The following is a 14850-nucleotide window of genomic DNA, read 5'->3' as shown; positions in this document are numbered from 1 at the left end:
CTTGATGATTAAGTTAACCGCCGGGTGGAATGAAGCCTCACCACAGGCTTTCTGACAATATCGCTACAGAAGCACGATTATGGCTAACACAGCGAGGTAATGGGGAGAATCTTGTGTGAGCTCACTAAAGCTTGCACTTCACATATTAGTGCTTGCCAATGAAAGGTTAGTCGAGGTTTTGCCGAAATTGTGGGCTAGTCGAGTGGACCAAGTGGCCGAAGACATGGAAGACGAATAAGGATGTGTGTGCGGCTGAGACAGAAAATATCACCCCATGTTAACTCGTGATAAACCTTTAAAACAAAAAAAGGATTCGCTGGGATTTTCCCATATTTCGTAAATCTTGTGATGCCAAAAGTTGTGAAAGCCACTAGAATAGTCTGCACAATAAGTCAGAATCAAGTTTTACGTTGATGTATATACAACGAGCTTGAAATTCAGTGCTTTTTATGGAAAGAACTGTCGAGTGATTGTGATTTTTTTGTCTGTCGTAAGTGGTTGTCGGATGCATATTTTTGAACTGCGACATTCGGCGATTCGCATTCACAGCCATTGGTCGCTTTTACATACGGATGATACATGGTAGTGGTACAAAAGAAAAGTGGTTTCATTTTTCCCATCTGCTTCCCATCCCCCCCCCCCCCCCTCTTCATGGAGGATATGAAACTTTCTTGAATAAAATGAAGAATTCAGATCATCGTGGTCATCATGATGTCGGACCAAAGGGTAAAGGGAAACAATTTTATTTAGGCCTAACAATTGTTATCATGTCTTTCAGGATTCATGAAAACGCATGAAGATGGATGAATTCATAATTGACAGATGTAAAGTGCGGACTGTGGATCAAGTGAAGCCATCCGTAGAGAGACGATTTGGGGTGAAAGTTGTTTACAACGATGTTGTGAAAGATGAAGGCATGGAGAAACAGTGGATTGCTGTCTCAGGCGAAGAGCAAGAGAAAGTTACGAAGGCAAAGGTATGCTGGCACTTTAAGTGTTGACCTAGATTCATCTTAATGACAATCACATACATGTAGTTCGTTGTAAAAAAGTCCAATATCTTTCTTTCATATGAGGAGCTTATATCTCTGCTGAGAGTGAGACCTTGTTCTCATGAGCATTCACCAATTGTTAAAAAACCCATTTGAACAAGACTTTTTGCCTTTACAGGAGTACTTGAAGACCGTTAGTAATGCGCAAGAGAAGGTTGCCATGCAGTTTCCAGAGGAAATGACGGAAATCATATCAAAAGCAAGCAACTATCAAAAGATTGAGGAACAGTCAGGAGCCGTCATATTGTTCTACAAACCCGGTGAAATTGACATCTTGGGCACAGACATTGCGGTTACTTTAGCCATGTCAGCAGTGGAGGACTTGGTTAGTCGATACGAGACAGAGCCGTCAGAAATAAGTGAAATGGGTGTTGAGGATAACGAGGATGTAGGGGTGAAGCAAAGTGAGACTGTCAGTGAGAGTCGGTTGGACTCGCAACTGAAGTTATTCTGTGAGAAACATGATTTACCATATGAAGATTATTGTCATACACAAAGTTCTGTAAAGCGCACTCTATTGAGCTGGTTGTCAAACGATATGGATAATATGAAGGAAGAAGATGTGAAGTTATGTGATGACGTTGTTTGCGATGGATTAGATGACAGTGTTGTCATTACAGGGACAGCACGAACAAATTCAGACTGTGTAGTGATCCTGGAACCTTCGAAAAAGACCCTGGTTTCGAAGACTAGTCCATCAGCTAATCTGTTCGGTAATGAGAACAGTTTAAGGGTCAGTTCACAAGCAGCAGCAAATGTCTCACCTGTTGGTGAAATGACCAACGTTTTTCAGAAGGCAATGAGCAATGTCGGAAGACGTAAACCTGACAGTCCAACAGTCCACTCTCTGCGGCAGTTTGCATTGAGTCGAGGATACTCAAGCGAGGAAGTCGATGAAGTTTTAGAGGAAAATCCGGATGTCAGACTGAGTACCATTCTTTCTGCCCTCCATCACAATCGCATAAGAAGAGAGGAACAGAAACCACAGCCTATGGATGTTGAGCTGCCATCAGCTTCAGGTGGTAATCGAATTCAAACCAAGAGTACTGTGAGAGACTCTAGTCCTAAACCTGGAACTAGTGCTTCGACCTCAAGTAGTGCACAGTCTTTCTGCAGTGCGCAAAGTTCAAGCTCCAATTCAAAGTTGGAGGGTCACACTGAAGTGTCTGCAGACAGTGAAACAACAACCTTTACAGGGCATGGCAACACTTGTAATGAAAAAGAGCAGAATCGGCCAGGATCTTGGTCGGTGAATGAAGACTATGATGATTCAGTGTTTAAATACTTCAAGCAATTATCGAAGCATTTTACTGAGGAGACTTCAGACTTGTCACGAGAAGACTTGTTAAAGAATAATGCGGAGCGCCAAAAGATTTTGAAGGATGCGTACGAGAAAGCCAAGGAAGAGAGCTCGAAGGGCCAAAGCCAAGGCACTGGTCAGATAGAAAAGGAGGGTAAGCATTGGTGTCATTGACAATTACCCCTAATTAATGCAAGTTATGGAACCACACTGTTACAGTCTATATATTTATGATGTACATGTATGCAGCAATTTGGATTTGGCAGGAACATTGTATGAATTCAATCCATTCCCATTTCATTTTCTCCTTGTTTAGCATTCTGTCTGTTGTTTTCAGGGAAGACTGATCAGCAGTTGACCAAACAACAGAAGAGGAAGAAGAAGAGGAAGAGGAGGAAGAAGAAGGCAGTGGAAGCTGTCGGTACGGCAACACAGGGTGCTGCGGCGTCTGCAGCCGAAAAGGAGGAAGACGATATGGATGAAAGCAGTGAAGAAGGAGAAGCTGAAGAAGAAGATGAAGATACCCGCGACGTGGTCGTTGAGGAAGAAGTCCAGTTTGTTGCGATGAAAGGTCATGCCAAGAATGCTGGGGGATACAGTCGATCACCAAGGCCACAGAGTCCTCAGAATCCGAAGAAAGCTCGCCAGGAAAACAGAACTGGGAAAAGATTAGATGTTGAAGGACCAGTTGTGTCTAAGACAGCAGGTGTTATGCAACAAGCGAAAAAATTCAGTGTGAATGATTGGACTTTGAATAACAGTCAACAGAAATTTGATGACGCTACTGCTAGTGGGTCGGGATGTGGCAATGTTCGTCCCCGTCACCCAAGCGGGAATACGCAATCCAAACAAAAGAATTCAAATTTCAAAACCACAAGGCAGCCATATTCACGTCCACAGCAGCAACCTAGCTATGAACAGTATAGAAGTGTACCCCCGGCAGCAGGGTTTGGTATGGGTGGACAGCAATCCGGTCGACGGGTGGCTAACCGTCCAAGCCCTAAGCGAGGACATCGTCTGCGACCAATTGTGATAGATGGCAGCAATGTGGCAGTGGCGTGAGTATACATATAGATGGCAGCACATGTGTTGTGATGGAATATACAATATTTGTGGAGTGGCACCAGTCGGTCAAAAAAGTAGCATGACAACTCTGAGACCTTTGAGTGATTAATCTAGGTGGACAAATTTTCAGTTTATCTGAGTCTTCTGTTATACCTTAAAATGGTTTGAATTAAAATGAATTACAATGCAATCTGCTTCCCAATTTACTATCCCTACCCCATTTGCATGACACGGCAAGAAATTGAGAATAGTTTTGTTTCTTTTTTCAGCCATGGCAATCAGAATATTTTCTCATGTAGAGGAATCGAAATCGCAATTAACTATTTCATAAAACGAGGCCATAAAGATGTGACAGCCTTTGTTCCAAGGTGGCGGCAGGGAGGACAAAACCACCAAATTAGGCCGACAGTTGATCGGGAAATCTTGAACGAATTGGAAAAGGAAGGGAGAGTTGCATTCACTCCTTCAAGATACATCAATGGGAGAAAAATCACATCTTATGATGATAGGTGAGAATCAGTATACAGTATGATGGTTCTTGTAAAGCATTTTGAGATGGTGTGGTCGGTAAAAAGTGCTGTATAAAATATATATCAATATTATGACCAAGCAGCTCGTCAGAGGTAGGAACAGGCCTTGGGCCCTTTGGGAAGGAACCCTTAGATGCCGATGGGTATGTAAAAACTTATAAAAAATTTTACTTTTCAGATTTGTTGTCGAGTTGGCTGCTGAAAACGATGGTGTCATTCTCTCCAATGACAACTTCCGAGATTTGATGCATGTGAAACCAAAATGGACGACTGTGATACAAGAAAGGTTAGTAATTTATGCAGAAATTATTGATGAAAATCTATATGCAATATAAATAAATAAATAAATAGGGAAGCTTAGCTGATATTTTGTGTGAGACTCTAGGAATAGAACACTGTATTCATACATTTCCTTTTCTCCAGATTGCTGATGTTCACCTTTGCTGGAGATCACTTCATGGTCCCTGATGACCCAATGGGACCCCGAGGACCATCACTGGACCAGCTATTACAGAAACCAGCTGACCCCATGGACTATGGCTTTAATCGGTAGGTTAGGGTAGTTGATATTACGTAGCTTCAAATCTAATTATCAAAAGTACCTATCTCTTTTCTCTCTCCTGCATATTGATGTGCTTATTCCTCTCATACTAAAAAAAAACACTTTTTCATCTGATAATTTGGTTGTACAGGGCAGCAGACAAGTGGGAAAATCGAACCCTGCGTAACCTTCAATGATATTTCAGGCGAGTTCTTCACTCAAGTGTAACACTGTAATCTGGTGTACAAAACATATAGAGTCAACACAGCCTTTAGTCACCAGGGATCAAAGTTCACCTCTATTAATTAACTTTTTACTTCTTTCTTTCAGCACTGATGGTGCTCCTGGACCTGCCCCAAACTTCCTCCAGATGCCTCCACAGATACCTTTCCAGCCAATGCAGGCCACCAACCCTCGCTTGACAGCTGCCGTGAATCCCATGCAGCAGCCAAATGGACGAGGGCAACCTCGGCTGAAACATGCACAGCAGCCAATGGGACAACCTCGCCAGCAGCACCCTCCACACAAGCAACATCCACCACGACAGAGAGCTCCTGAGTCTCTGGCACATCCTCCACGCCCCCAGCAAGAGACGGAAAACCTATCTTCACAACTATTGTCAATATTCCCAGACAAGAGCCAAATGGTGAATCAAATACTAATCAATCACGCATCAGAGACGGACTTGAATAAACTTTCAGCGTACATTCTGGACGCCATGATTTGAGTCTTACGCTTTGTCTGAAGATCACTAGAACTTGTGACAAACGTTCATTCAATTCTACGCAGCAAGGAACTTGGGTGTCTAGTATCTCTTCATGATAGAAATAGGTTTGGTCTATCAGTGTTGTTACAAGCCTTCCATGTAATTTAGCTGGTCGGTCTCGGACAGTAAAGGACACAAAAATGTACAGATTAATATTGTAAAACAATGTAATTTACCCGTTTTGGTTTTCATTGTTATTGCTTAATCACACTGAGTCTGACTGTATTTAGTACATACCCGTACTCATTAAGGATGTTGACGTTGTAGATGTTGTCTTGCTACTGGCTCTTTATCTCCTTCGCACAAATTTTGTATATACTTGATCGTAAAAGATTCATACGTAGTGCTATTCAGCTAGCTCACCCATAAGGCAGATTTTTTCCTTGCAGCCATTTTGCAGTGTGGCTTTTGTTCAGTTATGTTGTTTTCTTCATGTAATGTGGTTCCAGGTTGAACTAGGCAGAAAAAAGTCACCTTATATCGTAACGTTGGATCATTGTGTTACATGTACATGTATATCAAAAGAAATGCTTTTATTAGCAAGGAACTGGTAAACATGAGGTTTGGGAATTACTTTTAGCATTATGATTCTGATGATGGCCATTAGCTTGTTGGGGGCACAGACCCAGTAATTGTTTAATTTATTTCCACTACGGTGCGGGGGGAGGAGGGGTTAAGACTTCCAGTTTCATTGTAAGCAATATTTTATGTTATTATACACTGTTAGTGTTAGTCAGCGACTATCTACAATGTGGAATATTAAAATACTTTGATATGATATTTATCGTTGCTTTTGATCATGTTCTCAATTTATCTATGTATCTCAAATCTATCCTCAAAGACATGGTTTATTAGCAATGACACTACCAAAGCTCAGACCATAGCTGGGACAAAAATGTGTACCTAGAAAAAAATTATCATGATACATGGACCATTCCCAAACTCAAATGTCCTACGGATTCATATACCGTGGCCCTGTGTTCTACGTGTATCTGCTGGGGATGACTGTGCATTCTTTAGTAATGACTTGCCAAAGGCCCGGACCCTTTTCCTTGGATTGAGCTAACTTCTCTCCAACATGCATAAGCTGGACGTTCTTCCAGTACATTATAATCGGATTTGGTCTAAGCTAGCATCTCACAATTTTCTGGAAGACATTCACAGCCTTGTCTCTCCCACAGCAATCATCAGGACCGGAAATGTTAGTCACAACCAACCAGAGAAACTTCTCCACTTCAATCCAGCTAGCGGTGCCTCCATCTCAAGACTCTAGAACAACATTTCTGGTTGTGGCTATTATCCTAAGCTTGCCTTCTAAACTTCTGGTAACAGTTGTGTATTGGAGCAGCCGCATTTTTAAAAGCATACATGTAAGCTTTTTTTCAACAAAACAAAGATCTGAGAACAATTAAATGAAAAACGTCTGGCACATATTTCATTTATTCATGATAAGATGGGTGACACTGCAACCTCTTGATATAGGTTGTGTCGTAAGTAACAACAAATAATTGCGCAGGCAATAAACTGTTTGCCACTCTCACCCAGCAGTTGGAATGCATCAACAACTAGACCAAGCTCACATGCTCAAAGATGAAACTGGTACAACTACTAAGATGCCCAAGTTGCTCTCCATATCACTTTATGGCACCAAAACATATAAAGCAAGAAGCAAGAAAACTGTTCCCATATCTATCACTGTCATTCTGCACTTGCTCTTGCCAGAAAGACTCATTCCCGTCAGACCTAGCAACTGTTTGTATGTACAAGTATGTCAGCTGCCAAGAGAGTGCGGCAGTAAGGCCTGATGGTCACCACATCAGCTGCTGAGTGAGTGGGGCAGTGCAGCCATTTCTTGAACAAGAGAACCAGCAATATTGCAACATCGACCGACACAGAAAAGTCCACATACAATTATTAACAATCATGAAGACATGGAGTCAGGAGAGGATTCAAACAGCATCAGGGGCAATCCATTCGTTTTAGACATTAAGAATCGGAGCCAGGAGGACGCATGGTTGTGCTTGGTTAAGGGGATCAGACACACAATCCTTGTTATTGGTGAAACAACACAAGACCTTATCGAATCGAATCGGATCGAATCTTACTTATCCTTAAACGAATTTCCTACGACACTTAGTCCCAGGCCACCTAAAACATAATGTACAGCAGCTGGATAAAATAATGCAGACTATTAACACTCTATGTACAAGTTTTATACTATTGCTAAATGTTTTCTCTTGATGATCTTGAGCATCTTGATGACAAGATCTGTTGCGATGAAATTATCAGATTCTAACAGCAAGCAACTCTGCTCAAGGAGCTGAAAGCTCTCTTATTCTCTTTTGACACCTATGTACAAAATCTCAAAACTGATGAAAGACAATTGAATAGAGTACCTCCAAGATCATGAAATATACATCCTCACCACACGACTTGGTAATTTACTAATATCTGTATGCGCAGACAGGGTGTCCCAATAAAAATGCAATCGAATATGCGACTCAAGCCCAAAACCATGCCGAGGCATAAATTAGATATTTTTTTTCAGTTACCCCAAACCCAACCGTCAATATTTCTAGGTTCCAATTCTTACTTTTTTATTGGGACATCCTGTATGTGATCACAAAAACAACCCAATTTGAAGGTTAACATTCTAGCACATTAAGGCAGGGATGAACCTAGAACTGGTCAGTTTAAACATATAACACACCGGTCTGATAAAATATTGTCAACCCCAAAGGTTAACTGATGGTAACTCGGCCTTGTTTCTTTCATTCCAAAATGCAAACATTTCAATGTACTTTTTGCCAAAATTGTACACAGTTTGACCTGAACTCCTCCTCCTCCTCTCCAGTGGCTAGGAAGAGTCGATTATCTAGCCAGATATAACAAAATAGCCCCAGTCTGTCTCCTGAAATACATAGGTCCGGATACACACATTCTAGTCCTTCTTTTCCTTGGTGAGAGGTAGCTCCTCCAAAGCAAGCAGTTCCTTATAGCTCTCCGAGTCACGCTTCACGTACAGACTCACGCCAGCCTTGTAAACAGCGGGGATACAAATATGAGATGTCCATGGCAACTTGTAACCTTGGAAACCAGGTGTGTTTGCTTCTCTCAGCACACTCACTGCTTGACCTGAAAATGATAAACCACCGAATCAGTTCTTGAGTCCAAAACCGACAGCTGTCACATGTATTACAGGACTGTCCTTCTGAGAACGTCGTAAGAAGCAAGTTACAGAAAGAATTTTTAGACCTTTAGATCTGCTAATTCCAGAAATTCTATTCATTACAATCAAAGAAGCCTTTTCATAACTGGCGATAGTCTATATTCATCCGTGGGAAAGGGATTTAAAATCACGGATACAGGCCCACTGCGTTACCAGTAAACAACCTTACCTAAAACATTCATTTCTCTCCACCGTGGATCCTCGACGCTAATTAACTGGCTCAGATCACAATCGTCCGTCCATCGGGTAAGGACATCACTACGTCGTACCAGTAGCACTGACTCACTGCACAGCTGCTGCTCGATAATGGAGACCGGCACGATCTCGAGGGGGTTCGTCAGGTAGACACCTGGAAAGGCAGGTCACATTTGTATCTTTTTATGTGTTACATCACTTGAAACAACAGTGCCTAGTACTACACTACAGTCTCTAGCTAGGCAACATAAATGCAAAGTGACTCGAACTTCAAGGTAACTTTTTTTGCCACTTTCTCTTGTCTGGAGACTTGTTCAGTGGCCAGTGAAAAGCCAAGCATTTTAATCTTACTTCCACACAGATTCATTCATTGTAAAAAAATAAGTTCACTTAGATACTGTATTTCAAGACCCAATACTTACCTTTAGGCCCAACACCGTAGACCATCTGATGATGCCACGCATCTGGAGTCACCCAGCCTGGAGGAACAGCCTTCTGTAGATTTAAGGTTACTAAAGGAACAGCACCTGGAAAAGTAACACCAACTTCAGACTTCAGATGAAATGAAAAATAAACAATGCCAAAATCATAAGCAAAATTTACAGTTTTACTGACAGTTTAGACTGTGGTTTCCCATCTGTTTTGAAGTGGGCAGGCAGGGGGAGGTTGTCAAAAGATTTCCATCTTGGAAGGCACTTGACAGGAAGACACATCAGTATTATTTTAAAGGTATCATGACGTTTACCTCGACTTATCCAGTAGCCAAGCCACCGTAGGATATCGACTTTGCGCCTCGGGTAGAAGCTGAAAAATCGTCCATAAATAGCACCATCGGTAAGTGAGTTTATGCCAGCGATAAGGTCAGGAGAAGTCGTACCTGGAAGGAGGAATGAAAAGGGTTAGCCATACTAAACAAGGAAGAACCATACTTTCCTATTTCTAGTATCGTTATCAACCCTACCGCGTAAGCTTGATCAGGCAAACACTGTCTATCAACTAGGTGATTCCTCGCTCGAAATCCACTGGGCAAGATAAGATCGTCAAAAGACAGCTGCTGATGTGACCTGGGAGGCCACTATACTCCTTGTCTCTTTTATGGTGCCAACAAAATTGAAAATGTTGATTATAATAATGGTGATGTTGGAAGTTTACCTGCCACACTCCTCGAAAGTAAGTACTCGGGTACGGAAGCCTTCTCTGCACGGAGGTTGGTTTTTATCACACTGTTCACTTTCTCTTTATCACAGAATACGTCAAAGGCTTTCTGGAAACGAAATTAGAATTTTATAATAACTGAAATGTTCAGCAATCGATCGGTTCATTAAATCAACAGACTTTCTCAAGCTACATGTATGAACTCTTAGCCATTGGATAGAGCATGTTGTTAACAAATATTAAATGATGATAATGAACTCTTTATCAAATGATGTTTCCTTGCTCATAGCCCTTCACCTGATCATCTATGTCAGCCTGTGACAGGGAGTGCAACTCTCTCTTTTCTGGTTTCTCGTAAGTACACTGCAAATTCCTGATGGTGCTTATAAAGCTTCTCAGCCCTCAACTCAATATTATTTCAACTGCTTCCAGACTGTTTTGTTGCTAGACATGAGACTATTTCATAGCCTTAATACATGTTAAAAATCATTTCTATTTTGCTTCTTAACATTCATCCTATGAATGTTCCAGGCTGCTTTCTTAACATAAACTGTTAATCACCACCACTTTTATCTTTAAATTAGGCCTTCAACAGCCACAGGAACAACCACATGGTGAACTTCCATGCTGCAGTGACTGCCTGAAGCAATTGACCCAGATATCATGACCAAACACACATAATTGACACATTGAACTGTTCTTTTTCAATTAGGAGACCAATTAGCCCTATAAAAAAGTAAAGATTCTATTTTCTGTCTGACAGATTTCTATGAGTGAATGCAAAGTGAAAACAGTACGTGTACTGATTTTGAATAATCAGGATATCCTCTGGTGCATGTACATGTATATGTAGGTGTATTTCTAGCTAGCTTTGCACTGGACAATAATAATACTCACCAGTACATTAATAACAGCTGTCGGCCCACAGGCAGACCAACCTATCTGCTTCACCTGGGAGATATACGCCTCGTACTCACTCCACACCATGATCTTCTGGATGGAGTTCTTATGCAGCTTCTTGTGAACAAGCCGGCTGTGTTCTGGCTGAAATATAAAGATTGTTGTGATCAGGATGCTGTGTTCTCTACAACCCCCAGTTGGCGTTGTGTGATTTTCAACTTGTTTACCATTTTGTAAGCAAAGCCAAACACTCAAACATGCACAAAAGTGGCAATTTGGCATCATCAAGGCCAGAATCAACAATGATGACATGTGACCCTCTGCTGTTGAACAGTACACCAAGCCAGAGGGAGATCAGTGCTGTCTTGTGCCATCAGGCATCAAAAGAACCTTAGCCTACTTAGGGCAATGCCATATTTCTGGTTGAAGCAAATTATACCTACCAGTGTGTTACTAGCTGACCTTTCATCAAAATCAGTCTCGGTATTTAACAAGGGGCCATTGACGATCGATGAAGATGCTTCTTGATCCTCAGCACCAATATCTACGTAGATGGGTTCCGCGGCCTCCCTGTAAAATTGGAATGTACATGTACATGTAGGAAATGAATAGGCACACAAACCTTTCCTTTGGTGAAAATAAAGACTTAAGGTCACAATCATTGCAGCATTGGTCGATTTAGTCACAATTCTACATGTAAATGGGGAGTTCCATTGCCATTGGTCCCATATCAGGTAACATCAGTCTGTGAAATGACTGGTTTCTTTGTTACTTTCAATAAGCTTTAAAAGACACAAGTTTGCCAATGTTGACCTTGCCGCACACTGTCATTAACTAAGCAAAACAAAGTCAAAAGTTTGATGCTCCAACCATGTCTACAGCCCTACATCATTGTAAGGTACTGCTCAGAGTACACCTGATCCCGGAAAATGGCCGATAATGAGATTTTTACACTGATGACGCTAACCTCTCTGGCACTTCATCTTCATCTGATGTTGACAGCGCATAATCCAACAGTCGACTATAATGCCCCCTGGTAGCTTCATCTACCCGTAACTTTTGGTGAAAGTCCGGAGAAAAGGCAATCTCCTCAAAATGCCTCACCGCAGCAGCACCCTCATCAAATATCTTATCTTCATTGTCAGTGTTACTATTCTCATGATCATCCCCCTGAAAGCTATTCTCGTCGTTATCAAAGTTAGACGTCGACGTTTGACGCGAGACGTTGTAGAGTTCATCTTCGTGGTCGGAGGAAGGATCACTAGAAAATACTTCATTGAGGTTATTTGGGATGTTTGGTATATTGAAACTCTCCTCCATTGACCCAACACCGCCGATGCCATCATCATCAGAGTGAGGGTCTAAGTAACCACGGTTATCCGCACACTGCGCACGTAATCCTCTAGCACTGTGATTTAGTTCAATGGTGTTTAATTCGGGATATTCCACTTCCGGAGACCAGAGTGATAATGATTCAGGGGTTATGGCACAATCTATGCTGCTATCCGATGTGTGCGACACACTACCACAGACACCAGAGAGACGAGAATTAATATCACGATCACAGGAGTTTATTATCGGAACACAATCGTCCATAGCGTTGTCTTCAACACTAGTATCACTTAAATCATTGACATGCATGTCTTTCCAGCTGTTGTTTTTTGAGGTCACTGTCCTATCCTCACTGAGACTATCATCACGATCGAACACTGGCGACTGAAGCACCTTTTTACCAGTCTCTTTCTGATGATTATTGTCAAAATTACACGCCCCAGTACAGTTTTTCCCGATCAGATTACTATCGCTATGCTGGTATCTGTTGATATCCTCATCAGATGAAAAGTTTTTTTCATCACCTGAATTCATGCAATCAAAATTGCTATGTCCCACAAAATCAGTTTCGATGAAATCGCCCTGATCATCGGACTCCATAGTATTTGTCATACAGGAGGCATCAACATCGTTTATATTTTCTATCCCATTATGAAAAACATCAGGACAACCCTCATCAAGATCCTGACTTGTATAATTGTACGACGTTGCGATCCCATCATCTTCAGATGATGGAGTATGTATTTCATCATTGACCGCATCATAATCGGACCAAATGCGACTCCGTCTTTGGTCATGGTTCTCGTTATAACAATTAGTACCCAGACCATCGTCAGTTTGACTACTACTAGTGTTCACACCATTGCCATTTGCCTCATCAGCTCTCTCTGCACCACCACCCTCATGACGACTGTCATTACTCAGAAACTGCAAAAGATGAGCATTCGCTTGAAAGTAATTGTTCATGTCATCTCCATAATCCGTACTTCTGGTACTAGTACAAGTAATACTTTCTGCACTCCTATGCCGAACTCTTGCCTGATGGTTACTATTGTTTGTTACTAATTCATTTGAAAACGGTTCCACTTTCATATTTTTAAACAGTTGCTTTGCTGACTTCAACGGTAGTGATCTCCTTGCACATATCTTGCATCCTTCATTGCAAAAGGTATCCGCGTTGAAATGATAATTCTGGGCACCAGGGTGAATATTCAGGTCGTCTTGACTGTAAGTACAGCTCCGAGAAATAGCCACATCGCCATTAAATCCGTTACACACAGGGACATCATTCTCAGGATCATGAGGACTTGGAATAGATGCACCACAACTGCCGACTCGGTGATGATGGCACCTGTTGTGGATCTTTTGCTTCGACGAAGCAGGTGCATTTTGCTGATCAGCCTTCATTGCTTCCATACCAGGAGTAGGCCTATCTGAAGAAGAAAAATAAACATTCATCATCATCATCAACATCATCGATCATTTCATGTTTGTTATAAGTCGAGGAAGAGCAAAAAAGTGGCAATGAATTCTTCAGTTACGCCACAAAGATGACTGTCAGTCCTCCAATATAATCCTCCTTTCTTTTAAAGTTTGTGAATAAAAGAGCTGGAAAGTCAAACTACCCGAGATGAAACTAGCTTCCACTGTCTGTGTACAAAATGCACAGGGATTTGCACTGCGGCTGCAGCCATTTTTCTTGTTGAATGGAAACTTTTGTGCCAAACCGAGGCAATTTCAACAACTAAACAAACCTGCATCAAGGCAAATGTTACATTTCTTCGACCGAGAAAATATTGAAGTTTCACGGCATAGACACTGTATCGAAAAATATTTTCATTTGGTGGAGAAAAACGTGAATAAAGAGCACCTTTAGACTGAACAGTTGAGGTCTGTCTGCCATATTGTATTGCATGCATTGACAAATCACATAAGGCCATGGGAATGATTAATCTGGTTTACCGTCCGTCAGCGGGTATAGTTGATACTAAATCACGACCAATCATGACCAATCATGACCAACACTTCAAAAACAGAGTAAATGTGGTTTAAAACCATTTAAATAATATATATTGTGCTTCTGAAGAAATTCCATGAGTTTCAGTCATTTTGGGTGTTAGGTTTTTGAGTTATTTAGAATGCAAGGGCCAAGGCATGCCAATCGACTAACCGAATCGGGCTAGGGCCTACCGTCGCCACATTTGTTAGTGCTGGATCGGTATTCGCTGGATCAACCCCTCGCCCACCCTACCGGTAGGCCTACACCGGTACCGGTTCTTAATTCAAGTGTTTTTGTTATCACTGTTTCAGACACTTGTTGCCAATGTTGGAAGAGGAAGGACCAAGGTGCCATCGTCGATGAGTTAACCCCCGTCTAAAATTAAAAGTTTTTTTCAAAATAATGAAAAAATTTGAAATACGCTCTGAACCCATGCGGTGTATGACCATGCAACTCGGCCTATTACCAACTCGGCCTACCAACTCGGCCTGGGTAAATCATTGGTTTATTTGGCATAAGTTTTCGATATTCATCAAAATTACAAGTCATTCGGTAGCTGTGACTTCCTCATCTCTCTTATCATGTTGTCAACACGGTGGAGCAGCCAGGACTGATTCGGCCTGCATGGCTGTGACTTCCTCATCTCTCTCACCATGTTGACAACTTGGCAGAGCAGCCAAGACTGATTTGGCCTGGCTGTGACTGTCTCATCTCTCTCACCATAATTATTGTCAAAACGGTGGAGCAGCCAGAACTGATTCGGCCTGGCTGTGACTGTCTCATCTCT

The 14850-nt window shown here is 41.8% G+C and overlaps 2 protein-coding genes across 2 annotated transcripts; one reads left to right on the top strand and one right to left on the bottom strand.

The window, feature by feature from the left end:
* Positions 1 to 318: 318 nt before the first annotated feature.
* Positions 319 to 6031, top strand: LOC135495949 (NEDD4-binding protein 1-like). The gene is made up of 8 exons (XM_064784993.1): positions 319 to 490; positions 779 to 976; positions 1170 to 2505; positions 2689 to 3409; positions 3686 to 3925; positions 4125 to 4232; positions 4370 to 4495; positions 4818 to 6031. The coding sequence occupies exons 2-8, from the start codon at positions 794 to 796 to the stop codon at positions 5212 to 5214; spliced, it is 3111 nt and encodes a 1036-aa protein (XP_064641063.1). The 5' UTR covers positions 319 to 490; positions 779 to 793; the 3' UTR covers positions 5215 to 6031.
* Positions 6032 to 6671: 640 nt separating this feature from the next.
* On the bottom strand, positions 6672 to 13975 carry LOC135495996 (uncharacterized). Its single transcript, XM_064785072.1, has 9 exons — positions 13935 to 13975; positions 11700 to 13497; positions 11176 to 11302; positions 10730 to 10876; positions 9830 to 9941; positions 9423 to 9554; positions 9100 to 9204; positions 8652 to 8831; positions 6672 to 8388 (listed from the first exon to the last, which is right to left on the bottom strand). Exons 2-9 carry the CDS (start codon positions 13478 to 13480, stop codon positions 8195 to 8197), a joined length of 2778 nt encoding a protein of 925 aa, XP_064641142.1. The 5' UTR covers positions 13481 to 13497; positions 13935 to 13975; the 3' UTR covers positions 6672 to 8194.
* Between the last annotated feature and the right edge of the window lie 875 nt (positions 13976 to 14850).

The sequence above is a fragment of the Lineus longissimus genome, chromosome 11, assembly GCF_910592395.1.
Source record: "Lineus longissimus chromosome 11, tnLinLong1.2, whole genome shotgun sequence".
In the NCBI taxonomy this organism is placed as follows: Eukaryota; Metazoa; Nemertea; class Pilidiophora; order Heteronemertea; family Lineidae; genus Lineus; species Lineus longissimus.
Note: the sequence above shows the minus strand (reverse complement) of the source record. Positions and strands in the feature narration are given on the sequence as shown.

Coding starts and splice junctions, on each gene's coding strand:
- LOC135495949 (XM_064784993.1), top strand. CDS start 794: ATGAAGATGGATGAATTCATAATTGACAGATGTAAAGTGCGGACTGTG. Junction 2,506..2,688: donor TGGTCAGATAGAAAAGGAGG/GTAAGCATTGGT, acceptor TGTTGTTTTCAG/GGAAGACTGATCAGCAGTTG. Junction 3,410..3,685: donor GGCAGCAATGTGGCAGTGGC/GTGAGTATACAT, acceptor TTCTTTTTTCAG/CCATGGCAATCAGAATATTT.
- LOC135495996 (XM_064785072.1), bottom strand. CDS start 13,480: ATGGAAGCAATGAAGGCTGATCAGCAAAATGCACCTGCTTCGTCGAAG. Junction 9,555..9,829: donor ACTTTCGAGGAGTGTGGCAG/GTAAACTTCCAA, acceptor TCCTCCTTCCAG/GTACGACTTCTCCTGACCTT. Junction 8,832..9,099: donor CTACGGTGTTGGGCCTAAAG/GTAAGTATTGGG, acceptor CTGCCTTTCCAG/GTGTCTACCTGACGAACCCC.